Genomic DNA, 13,348 nt, shown 5'->3' on the forward strand with positions numbered 1-13,348 from the left:
TGGTATACATTTACCGATGTTAGATAAGCAAACTCTCGCGAAAGTCTCGCGATTATTCAGACGTTGATCCATGAATGACGGCGCGCATGCCACTTTGCGAATCAAACTCGACGCAAGTCTTGTGTCCGCGTAAATTCGCGGTCGATCATCGACTGCCTCGGCAGAATTCTGTTTATCGGTTGCCCGGGCTACGTGAAATAACCTCGCTCCTAATATGGAAAGAATAATCCGATCCCGCGTCTCGTGGCGTTTGCACCGCGGTAGGCATGTTCCAGTACCTATACGTCTTTCAGGTAGGAGTCCCCGTCACTCGTAATCGGTCCACCGCAAGCCTTCGATCCTGACGTGACGATGACACGGAGTCTGATCTCGTCAGGTCTCCGGCTTCCCCGTCACGTGGAGCCCGCGTCTAAGATAAACAATTGCGACTTCCGCTGCAAAATTTGTATCGTGCGTTCGTTGCTTCTTTCATTCTCGTAGATTTAGACCAAGGCTTTTTGAGATAGATCCTGAGTTTATCCTAAACAGTTTGTAGATGTTTGATTGCGTAGAGTTAACTTTTCTTATTAGTAATACTTGTGTCATGCGATATAATCACGGTGGACTATATATACATATAGACTATATACATATATGTTGCACAAGGTGTCGCGAAAACCGCGTACTTTCTCTGCAGCAGAATACTTGAATTATATGTGGATCAAAAATTGCAAAGTTTACTTTGAATTTAAAGAAATCGACTTTTGGAATAACTCGCATTTATATTTTTATACAGATCATTTGTGAAAATTGAATATTTTGATTGCTATTTGTCAGAGACAAAGTTAGATGAAACTTGAAAAGTAACGTAATCGATGTGATGGGATTCAAAGACTCAAGGAAAATAGGATTCAAGGAACCAAGCCCAGTATTCAAATAATCCTTGGTTTGGGTGTCCAAGGATCCAGTTCGTAATTTTAGTACACAACGTAAAACTCCTCAAGAAATTCTCGAGCCTGTAAATACGTCGATCGACAAAAGTCAAAAAGTCTCGCGCGTCATTCCCGCTACTAACATGGTAACATCTTTTTTTTCCTCCATGGACGCTGCTCATAATCATGGACCTCGTGTCGACGATGGACCATCGACCGCCTATCCCCGGGCAAAACTGATCGATGACAAACCGATCTTGAATACGAAACTCACGTCGTCTCGGTCATCGTTCATCCGCAAAATTGCCGTCTTTTTTGACGACTTTTCTCCTCATCGATCCCCTCGGTGGCTCCGTCGACCGCGGGTATAATCGTCCGATTGATTTACGTAAAACTGGCCGTGACCGCGATCTGCGATAAGGAGCCGGACTCCTCGGCTGAGGAGGACGAGGGGGTCGACGAGTCGGAGAACCAAGAGGAGGGCTCCCTCGGACGCCATGGTGGTCACACCACGAGAAACGGCCTCGCATCCGCAACGCTTCCTGTACGAGTCACATCTCGTCTCTCGGTAACGCGCACCACCTTCCCCTCCATCACCGCAACAACTGCAACCGCAACACACAACCCTCTCACAGCAGCAACAATCGTCCTTCGTGGTCGCCGAACTGACCTTAGCATCTTCGAGAATGCTCGAAGAGCTGAGATTTACGATACCGATTTTACGATATCTCATTGCGAATTTTATTACTTGAGTCGTAGTGCACGAGGGAATTATATGGAAAATACGGCACATAAATCAATCTCTTTAGAAATTATTTAAAGGAAAAATTATTTAATTCGACAGAAGATGACTATTTTATGACTACTGTCCATTGGAGCTAGCATAGATACATGTATCTTTTGAATAATCAAATGAGAAAATGATATATCTTAATTTCACGATGATTTATATGCCATAAATGTTTGATATAAGTGGAAAATATCCTGAAGCATTATCATGACATGAAATAATAATGGAAGATATATGTGAAGTTAAATAATTACTTGTATCCAATCGATTGTATCATGATAGACTGATGATTCACCGTCATCGTGAAGTTCATAACTGCTTAATTAAGATGAATGTTCCTTAAATAACTATCTTGAAATATTATTTTCAAGACTGATAAAAATTACGAAAATTTTTGACCTTCTTAATCTGCCTGAATTTTGAGATTCGTGTCAAAAGCTTCTCTCGCATGGAAGATGCTAAAAGAGCGTTCGCAGCCTCGCATTTTATTCTTTATCACGAAAAACGTCGGCTTTTCCCAAAACGCCCATCCACCAGAGCACAGATCCACCGCTAGTCGCTAACATTTCTTTTCACCCTTTTTTGCACCCTTTTCACCCTTTGCTTGAATCTGACGGGGTCTCGACAGATGGATATCCCGAGTGGCTGAGCGAGTTAGCTGGCTGGTGACTTAGCGGATATCCAGCGTATAGTCAGCGAGAATTCGCCGCACGGCATTCTTTCATTTTCGTTCGCGGAAATGCTCAGTTTCGTGAAACGGAATGGAAGATCGCGCAGCGCGATTGCCCTACACCGTGACTGGGTCAAAAACCGTGTCGTTATGCACGGCGATCGATATGTAAAAGGAACGGGCGAGCGTGATTAACGAGCGATCGATATACAAACCGCTTCTTATCTCTCGCGTTCTGGCGAAATACGTCGGCAAAAAGATGTATCATACACCCGGCTTCGAAGGAAGCACCGTTTTATTTATTTCTTTCATTTGCAGCACTTTTTATATTGTAAATCGACAAAACACTCCTCTTCGTTGCACGAAGAAAACACCATTCTCTTTAATTGAAATGACTGAACGTGGTTTGTTTTCTTTATTTTCAGCACTCCACCAGGCCGTCTATCCCAGTGAAAGGTACGTTATATAGCGACAAAGATTCGATGCCTGTCTCGTTACACTTTGCTAAAATAAGCGGCATGGTTATCAGTGAAATCGTGACGATTACAGCATGCTTACTCCGCGCATATGTAACGAGGCGATGTCTGTATTTTCATAGATAAATTTTTATCGCAATATTAATTTCTTGGCCGTTTTAATTGCAGCGGTAAAACGTGTCTTGATTATACCGTTAAATAAAACGGATATAGAAATTTAATGAAACCGGACTAATTGCACGCGTTCGCTTACACGCCACTCCGCTGATCTTTGTTCGAAAAGAGAGATTGGCGAGCGCGGAACACGAATTTCCACGTGTTTCCCGATTCACGTGCCGATAAGCGTGGATGACGGCCGAACTTTCGGCGTTTGATAAGTCAATTTCGTGACCGGACATCGCGAGTTGAGCGCGTGTGCGTCGCCGTCTTTTCACCCAGATAAAGCCAAGTGTCGACGAGACACTTGGCTGCACGTGTGTATGGTCGGTCGAGCCGTGACTATCGATATTCGTGCGCCGTATGCAAGGCAGGCGGCACAAGGGCAAGGACCCCGAGACGGAACCTACAGTACGACGTGTAGACCCAGCCAAGGGGGTTTACTTCGCTGCTGACCCTCCCTCGAGCACTGTTCGATCTACCTCGTCGGCGGCGGTGCGCACCACCCGGCGGAACGTCGCTCCCGTTCGCCTCTCTCGCGACGGACAGTTCGGTTTTTAGAAGTTAAAGAGATCTCACGTATGCCGCGTCGACCATGAGATTCGACCCGCTCGCTTATTGCTTCCGGAGGAAAAATAAAATCCGCGACTGCGAAAGTACGGACGTCGCTGACGATAACAATCGGATCCTGACGCTTCGAATCGAAGACGACGATGCCGGTAATGCGTGTGACGGATCTCGTGTTGGAGATTCTGTGGTTTCTCCGCTGATAATCGAGCGAAAACATGTGCCTAATTGTCCCGCGATTCTTATCTCGAGATGAGCGTAAGGGTGAATTAAAAAATTAATGTAAATTTAATTTTATTTGATTTTGCAAAGAATTGGCGAAGTGCAATTACGTTTAAAACTTGAATAATTTTTTGTAGCTTTTCTTCTTATTTACGTTAGAAATGTAGTTTTTTCCTTCTATTACGTAGATGTATAGCGATTTTAAAAAAATTATCAGATTCGAGGCGTCATAAGCGTGAAAAGGACCGAGCAAAAAGCGGGATGGATCACGCGAGACCAAAGACATGATTTATGTTTCTCGCCTGATTTTAATCTCGACGAAGTTGATTCGATCGCCAAGGGTAAGGAGGACAGTGCGGGCATCATTAATCCTCGTACCAATGTTTCAGCGGGTTCGAATAGGCAATTGTCACGACCGACGGGTCGCCCGACGAACATAATGTCGTCGACCACGTCGGTGAACGGTCACGGCGAATCGGTTTCCGGCCTCACCGGACGCCGGGAGCTCGAGAACATACCGCCGATGCCGACGGCGGCCGTCACGCAATGCCTGATGACCCCGGTGCAGAACAGACAGCAGAAACAAGCCCAGCAGCAACAGCAGCAACAACAACAGCTGCAGCAGCAGCAGCAGCAGCAACAACAAGCTCAGATAGAGAACGGCCGGGGTAGGCGATCCAATGTCGTCAAGGAAGTCGAGAGACTGAAGAAGAACAGGGAAGAAAGAAGGCAACGTCAAGCGGAATTGAAAGAGGAGAAGGAAGCGTTGATGAATCTGGATCCAGGCAATCCGAATTGGGAGTTTCTTGCCATGATAAGGTTGATATTGGCTTTCATACTTTCTGCGCTTAAAATATAATATTGTTTAAGCAATATTGTTCAATACTTAATATTAATATTATCCGTTAGAGTGTTACGTACCTCAAATAAATATTGCGTTGATCTTCGTAGAATATCCATATGTTTAGATAATGTTTCATGATTGATAAGAGACATAGTACATTATCGTTTATCGGTTTGTATTTATTTAATTTGCAGGGAATATCAAAACAGCATAGAGTTCAGGCCGTTGCGAGAGACCGACCCTGTGGAGAATCATCAGATCACTGTGTGCGTGAGGAAACGTCCGCTCAACAAGAAAGAACACACGCGCAAGGAGATCGACGTGATCAGCGTGCCTAGCAAAGATCAGATGGTGGTGCACGAGCCGAAGTCCAAAGTCGACCTCACCAAATATCTTGAGAATCAGATCTTCAGATTCGATTATGCGTTCGATGAGACGTGTAACAACGAGATTGTCTACAAGTATACAGCCAAGCCATTGGTGCAGACGATCTTTGAGGGTGGCATGGCTACGTGTTTCGCGTACGGTCAGACTGGCAGCGGCAAGACCCATACAATGGGCGGCGATTTCAACGGCAAGACGCAGGACTGCAAGAAGGGCATCTACGCCATGGTTGCCAAAGACGTGTTCAAATGCCTCAAATTGGCCAAGTATCGGCCTCTGAATCTGGTCATTTCCGCTAGCTTCTTCGAGATCTATTCCGGCAAGGTGTTCGACCTTTTGGCAGACAAGGAGAAATTGCGAGTTCTGGAGGACGGCAAACAGCAGGTTCGCTTTATATTGAAATAAAAAATTTTAATTGGCTCTAATTGCTAGATAATCGTTATTAAACTTCGTATTAATTGCTTATGTTCAATATTACACATTTTTAATTTATTTTTACATATATATTGGCTATCTTCCATTATGTTATCAATAGATTCCTAAATCAATTGGCAATTATTTGTGGTTATCCAATTTAGCTCCATCTTAATATTCCAAAATTTTGCTCATGTCTAACAACAATAGGTCCAAATAGTCGGATTAACAGAGAAGGTCGTGGAGACTTGCGACGAAGTATTAAAGCTAATACAGCACGGGAACAGCGCCAGAACGAGCGGTCAAACGAGCGCTAATTCTAATTCATCGAGATCACACGCGGTGTTCCAAATAATAGCGCGTATCCCGGGCACACATAAGGTACACGGAAAGTTCTCGCTTATCGATCTTGCTGGTAATGAAAGGGGTGCTGATACGTCGTCCGCTAATAGGCAAACTCGTAAGTAAATGTACAATTAATTCTTAACGACGATCGAAATGGACGCTAGTGGTTATAAATAATGATCTACGTCTGCTTTAGCTTTCTGACGTAATAAATGTCTATTTAAATTTTTAGGAATGGAAGGTGCTGAGATCAATAAATCTCTGTTAGCATTAAAAGAATGTATACGCGCATTAAGCCGTAAGGGTACGCATTTGCCTTTTAGAGCAAGCAAACTGACTCAAGTATTAAGGGACAGTTTTATCGGTGAAAAATCAAAAACATGCATGGTAAATTATTTCATAGTTATATTATCATAAAATAGGGATATCAAAAGAGAGACAGGCATTCGAACGGATATTAATTGTTTATAGATAGCGATGATTAGTCCCGGGATGAGTTCTTGCGAGCACTCCCTAAATACGTTGAGATACGCGGATCGAGTGAAAGAATTGGCGGCAACTGATCCTACAGAAATAAAAGCTTCGCCGACGGATGATGATAGAGGTATGAAGATTGAGGAACAGGGAAACAATAGCGTGTTATCGGATAGCGATTTAGCACAGCTTCGATCTCTCAATGTAAGTGATTATCAAACGCATAATGACAATAATAGTTAAAAAAAAAAAGGTATATGTATAATTATAATAAAACTTAAAAAATTAAAATTTAACTATCAATGCGAATGATTTTTTTCTTTACAGGAAGGTGAACTCTCGCAAGATTTGTACACTTTCCATGAAGCAGTATCAGCTTTGCAGATGCTCGAAGAAGAAGTGTTGGATACGCACAAACTGGTCATGGATAATACGACTAAATTCCTTAATGACGCGCACAGTGTATTTAGCGCGACTCACGAGGTGGATTACGACCAAGAAGGTAAGATAAACGTTTGCACATTTATGTTTTTCTATTGGTTTTCCGTTTGTTACCGCTTTAATTTCGTACACTGCGTTGTGTTGGATGGTGCACTTTCGTTAACGAGAAATGAATTATTTCTTCCGTGTGTCATCACACAGAAGCATATTTTTTTTTTCTTTTTGATGTATCAAGAAAACCAGTTTTCGAATACGAAAGTTGATATTATTCAATGAGGGCTTTTAACGTCAGATTACTTGTGAAAATTTTTATGATAAAAATTCACAGGCATTATGTGGCGATAAATAACGAACCCTCTTAAGTGACGATACGTGTCGTTGAGATTATTCCGCCAATATTTTGTAAAGACTTAAAAAAGTACGAAAAAGTACGAAACGTTGTACTTGCCGGTATCACAGTGCATCGCATTTTATGACAGATACGCGCAGTAAGACTAAGGCAAATTCGATCATCACGTTAAACCGCCACCGGAGAGGCAGCAGCTCGACAAACGTGACGATAATGATAAACGACGACACGGACAGCGACACGCAGACTTTAAACACAACGGAAGTAGATACGATCGCGAAGAATTCGTTGATGTCTTCTCCCTGGAAGGATGAGATGGAGTTCAGAAGCGATTTCAATTCGAATGACACCGAGGAAGACTCGGGCGTTCAAAGATCCAATCAAAGCCAACTGGTCAAAGTGTCCACTAATGACAAAAAGAAGTCCCAGAGATATCACTGGTCTGGTACATTCCGTACTAAAACAAGCCCTAAAGGCACATCCTGTAGCACGTATTATTCGCCTCGCAAGGAGAAATCGCACGCCATAAGTAGTCTGACGAATTACAATTATTACTGCGAGGACTTCGTGAAAAAGAAATTCGCGAGCAAGGGAGATATTTTCTACCCGAACAAATTTGATCCACAAGCTGTCGACGATTCATGGCAAGATTGGATCGGCTGCCAGCCTTGTACTGACATTTGTACTGACAACTTTGAGAGACGTAACAATTTTAAAGATTACGATACTGATCAGGATAACAGCGCGTTGCCGGCAGTATTTTCTGACGTTAATATAAATTTAAGACGAAGAAAGATGACGGATGTAGGTAATAAGAATGAGAATACGTATGACGTGGACTCGCAAACAAACAATAGCCTTATTTTATATTCTCAACTTGCACATGACATCGATAATGTTAATAAGGAAGATAATCTTTGTAATGCCAAAGAGTTTATCGATCCTTCGATAAATATCAAATCAAATATCAGAAAGATGATTAATTATCCGGAGGAGAAATCTGCTATTCAATTAGATTGCTATAAAATTTTGTATTCTCTGCTATCTTTCTTGAAAAACGTTATTTTGTTTTCGCTGCTGCCAACAGCGTACATTATCTTTTTTATTTATGTACAAGAGAGAGAGGATAAAAAACAGGGTAACATATAATTATTTGCATAAAACAGCCATGCAGATCAATCCTCAGCCTGTACGTTAAAGGTTAAAAAGATAATTTTAATTTTATGCTTTATGTTATTATTATTTATATTCACTCATATTTAGGATAGACTAATGATATCAAAAATCAATATTTTATGTCATTATATGTGTGTGTAGTATAGTGTAAAAAAACTTGAAATGCTGTTACATAATTTTAATCTTTTAATTTAATTGAATGAAAATGCATTCCTTCGAGCACTTAACTGTATGCACGTTTGAAATGTTATAAATACTAATTTTACGTGTGCCATAGTGATGTTAAATGTATTTGATTTTGTAACTGTATTTTTAAGATTTTTTTTTTAATTTTAAAACAGCATTTTTTAATACACAAAATTCACTACAATATATATGACATTTTTATAAACGTATTACAAGCCACTTATTTAAATCACATAAGTATTTTATCAATATTATTAGCTTTTACAAAAAATATGGCTGGCCATAGTTTGGATTACAATTATAGCATAGCAAATAAAATTTTTTAGGTGCCTATACTTGTACACTTTATATAAAAATCACATTGCATTGTATACCTGTAGGAGAAATTTTAATGTAATACTAGAAAACGTTACAGATTTGAGGCGGAAAAGAACAAAGTTTGAGTCACCCTACCTGAGGAGTTTCTCGTTGCGTAGACGTCTTATAGAGAGAAAACTATTTTCGGACGGTACGACAATATTATTCGATTAACAATTCTATAAAATAGTTTCAGAGAAACAGCTTGTTTTAATGTGCACCATATTTACTAATGATACGCATCACATTATTTCGTCATCTGGATATCACATGCATTTCAATCGGGTGTGAATAGATACAATTTATATAATATATAGATTGCATCTTTTATGCACACGAGTCAATATTTTAAAAAATTTGACTTACACCAGGATGGCTTTTACCCCTCCATATATAGAAGCAATATTTTTACGAAGACAGATTTACAATATTAATATCAAACTTTATATTTTTCTTAGAACGCAAACGGATATCCTGGGAGGGTAAACTCAACATTTTTCTTTTCTTTTATTGTTGTTACATATTTTTATTTTATTAAATATAATATTATCAAGTACGTGTTATCTTGTGAAATAAAAACTAAATAATTTTATATATATATATGTGTGTGTGCTGTAGAAATTCAATTTAAATGACATGGAATTAATATTGTTATATATAAAATATGATTAGTATGTACACATTAGAAGCGTGAACGCATTATTTCATGTATGTACGCAAACCGAATTTTTGTTAGTAAATTTTATTTTTGTGGATTATTAAGCTGATAGCAACGTCACGTTATGGATAATTATACGTTTATAAGAGAACTACTCAACGAGTCTGGCTTGTGTGCTCAGCTTAAGCTTCAATTTGTGTAACGATATCGATATTTAATTACACTTATACATTCACATGTTACAAATAATGTTCACATTTTAATCCTGTAACTTCAGGCGCTTTCAGACTAACTTACAAACAGCTACAAATAAGTCATTAATGTGCAAACATAAATCAAAGCATTCTTATTAATTTTCTTAACTATGCTTTCGTTTAAAAAACTAGCGCCTTCTATTTACAACTCAAGTAGCGAGTTGGAAGTAAGTTAGATTTAAGCTGCTTTAGGTATCATCTCTTATTTCAAATCACTAGTGATTATCGTTTAATTAACATTGTAACTTTTTTATTTTTATGAGTTTCATTGCCATGTGTGTTTATTGTCGCTGAACCATTAAGACTTCACTAAACTCGTTACAAAAACTGTGATCAAAAAGCTCAGCATTACGTCTCCGGCTGGACGAACTAAAGCAGCAATGAAACTCGATGACAAATATGTGTCTGTTACCCACGTTTTAAGAAGATGTAAAGCTAAACACGATGCTCGAATAAAGCAGGGAAAATAGCTCCAGCGTTCACTTTGTAATACGTCATCTCTATGTATATCCGATTTAATCCTTAACTACGCTAAGCCGATGTGTCTAATCATGCTCTTGGGTGCTCTGACGGGTGTGCGTGTTATCTGTTGCAGCATATGCCCAAAAGTGGGAGCAGTTGTTAATACAGCAACGTGACATTCTGAACGCCGCGCTTGACCAAGTCAGCCAGTTCCGCGGGCAGCTGTTGCAGGAGGAACAAATCAGCCAGAAGATGACCCGATCGCGCAACATCACCATGCGGTACAATTAAGGATGTTATAGCGAACCCCTCTAGCGAACGCGAAAAAAAAAAGACACAAAAAGTAATCGTCTCTCACCGGTGAAAAAAGCCCGCTTCTTATGTGTGTATCAATTTTTAATTACAAGTGCGCGCGCGCGAGAAGCAGTTATACCATGACACTAGTGCGACAGTTCATAAAAAACGCAAAATGTAACAAAACTTCATCTTGCCTTCGAAATTGCTACGAAATATACGCCGTCGAGGCAGCAAAGAGCTCGACTCGTAAATTTCATCTTAGCAATCATATCTTGTATCATATAACGATTCTTCTCGAATGGTCCTCCGTAGCAAGATGACAGAGTAAGAAGAAGGAATTCCACAGGAAGGGATATGTAAGGAAGCCGAAGTACGGCATGCATAATAACAATAATCGCTTAAGAATTCACCAGCGAGAAATTAACAATTTGTTATTTTTACCGTATCAGATACGTTTGTCTCGGCCGGAATCGGCGAAGAATTTTTTAGTCAGGATTTTTCTTTAGCGCCTCTTTTAGCTTGGAACCGTAGGAAATTTTAAAACGAATACGGAGTCACACACTCGCGAAGATAATAAACGAACACGTTTGTTTCGGCTCGGGGATCCAAGTTCAATACGTAATTGCATATTTTTTCTTCGAAACGAGTTTTTACGTGTTTTACATACTTTCGGGCCGCACCGAGATCAGCAAAATTTTAAGCCGTCAACGACACGTCGATACTCAATTGTATCCGTTTATCCGTTTTTGAGATGCGAAGCACCATTGCGAACGATAATGCGTAAGCTGCACACCGTCAAATAAACACTCGTTTTTTTTTTAGGCTGTAGAATGCTAAGCGTATTATTACGAGGGACTCAGTGTATTATTGGATAAAGGAAAAAGCCTTAGTGAGCCGATTTGCCAGAAAAGAAAGCAGATATGTCACGGCGATACTTTGTGCACACTCATTAACACGCGCATACGTACAAGTGCATACATACACACGCGTAGCGATCGACTTCTTTCGCGAACCAAATAACGACTGATTTCCGAGAGGAGGAAAAGAAAAAGATGTAACTCTTAGTTCGTAAGAAGGAAACTACCCAGCGGCGTTGATCCGGATATTTAAGTTTCTTAGTATTAATATCGTCGACGGCATCTCACAAACGGTCCTCTTTTTTTCTGACATTATTAAAAGTATGAGATTAAATCTTCATTTGGTTTATCAACGCATACGCCTGTGTTTTCTTCCTCTCTCACTCTACTGAATCAATACTCAATACTCGCGGAGCGGTCTCAGCGTGCGCGCAAGCTTCACAAGCTTTACTATGAATACGTCCAACGGAATACCGTCGATTTTCATGATTATAGCTACTGCAGTGAAGTTAATGTTCCCCCTATCGACATATTTTCTTTTAAGCAAAGAAAATCGAATCTCCGTAAGATATATAAAGCAATGAATTCTTATCTTATCCCATTTCTGATCTCTACATTCTCTAAAATGCATCGCGACAAAAATTCGATACAAATATGATGCTAATATTATAATAATATCTGGAATCAATGTGAAGACAGAAAACAATGTTCTTTGGCCGGAAATATAAAACTCCTCCAATAAATCGTAGAAAGCAGAGCTAGGGTTCACAATCAGTGTTCAGCATTCGTGTATAATTTAGGAAACGTAGTAATTTTTTAAAATATACTGTTTTTTAAATATTTTAATGTCGATAGACATATTTTCGGTATTTGTCTAACTCGGTCTCTAAAATATTTACCGTGTCTTATTCATGCAGGCCGACTAGTTTCTTATCACGATTTGTCGAGGATCATACATCGCATTACAATGCCAATTGCAAGGAGATATATCGCACTGCAGTTGCACTAGACAATAGAGAGTTAAGAAGATTAACATAACGCGTATCGCACGTCACACGACTTTATCTCTCTTGGTGATTTTATCCCGGATTCCCGTTCCTGTATAAGAGCGTAAGATCCTCGTGCACTCACGAGTTAACAATCATTACCACGTGTAGAGAACCGTTTCAATTGTAACTCGAGGGAAGTTACTCTTGGTCTTGAGAAAGCTTGAGAGATAAATTAACAAAGTAACAATAATAACGCGCGGATAGAGTGGATAGATGGGAGTAACGGAACATTGACATATGTGTTGACACAAGATTTACGATTTTTTATATAAATATATAAAGTACTCATAGCGCGGAGTTGTTTGAAGAAATTGTTTGAGATTACTGTTGTATCAAAGGTAAATAAGATGGTCGCGCGTGCCGTCGAGGGCATGCTCTAATTTAATTCAGCGTATCGGGCGTGTATTATCGATCGGAAGCTGTGACCACGTATTAGAGTCATGCTTCGCTCGTCGAAAAAGTTCGTTTCTCGCTACATATCCGACGTTTTCCGATGGTTGCTAAATATACGTCGCCTTGATTAACAAAACGTTAAACGTTTTCGAGGCAGTTGACGACTGCCGTAGCTCAGGCATACGAGTATGTTCCCATCGTCGAGATTTATAATTTAGCTTTTCTTTAAGACACCACGAAAAGGGGATTCGCGTTTCACCACCTCGAATATAGTATTTTTTAATGAATAGAAGCGCGATATAGGGAGAGATGAGAGGCTTAGCAATCGAAAGATGTTAGTATACTTCTTATTTTTTTATAATCGTATAATTTAATTGCAGAAGGGAGATGAGTAAATCAAACGTACGACACATACTCCCCGTCCCTACCCCTACTATTATGTCGTTATTAATAGTCGACCTCTGAACTATTCTAATTCGATGTGCACAGAACATTTTTGGATACGTATGAGAGGTTTCACGTTGTTGCTTTATGAATGAAATAAATCAGATTGGAAAATGTACATTGGAAATATACACACACATTCCTTATCCTGATCAGTCCATCTTGATAAGAT

At 39.8% G+C, this 13,348-nt stretch overlaps 1 protein-coding gene across 11 annotated transcripts in view; it reads left to right on the forward strand.

The window, feature by feature from the left end:
- Klp10a (kinesin-like protein 10A) overlaps nt 1-13,294 on the forward strand; it is a 35,678-nt gene extending 22,384 nt beyond the window's left edge. For 3 of the 11 annotated variants that reach the window (XM_077409446.1, XM_077409447.1, XM_077409445.1), the window contains 9 exons: nt 1,333-1,479; nt 2,797-2,827; nt 4,182-4,611; nt 4,831-5,404; nt 5,645-5,894; nt 6,012-6,166; nt 6,251-6,457; nt 6,581-6,755; nt 7,174-8,804. In XM_077409446.1, coding sequence (XP_077265572.1) covers nt 1,333-1,479; nt 2,797-2,827; nt 4,182-4,611; nt 4,831-5,404; nt 5,645-5,894; nt 6,012-6,166; nt 6,251-6,457; nt 6,581-6,755; nt 7,174-8,192 — 2,988 coding nt within the window. In that variant the 3' untranslated portion in view covers nt 8,193-8,804. The other 8 variants (XM_077409449.1, XM_077409451.1, XM_077409452.1 and 5 more) reach the window with 8 other exon arrangements.
- Nucleotides 13,295-13,348: the final 54 nt, after the last annotated feature.

The sequence above is a fragment of the Temnothorax americanus genome, unplaced genomic scaffold (genome assembly GCF_048541705.1).
Source record: "Temnothorax americanus isolate GAGA-0224 unplaced genomic scaffold, ASM4854170v1 Scaffold26, whole genome shotgun sequence".
NCBI lineage: Eukaryota > Metazoa > Arthropoda > Insecta > Hymenoptera > Formicidae > Temnothorax > Temnothorax americanus.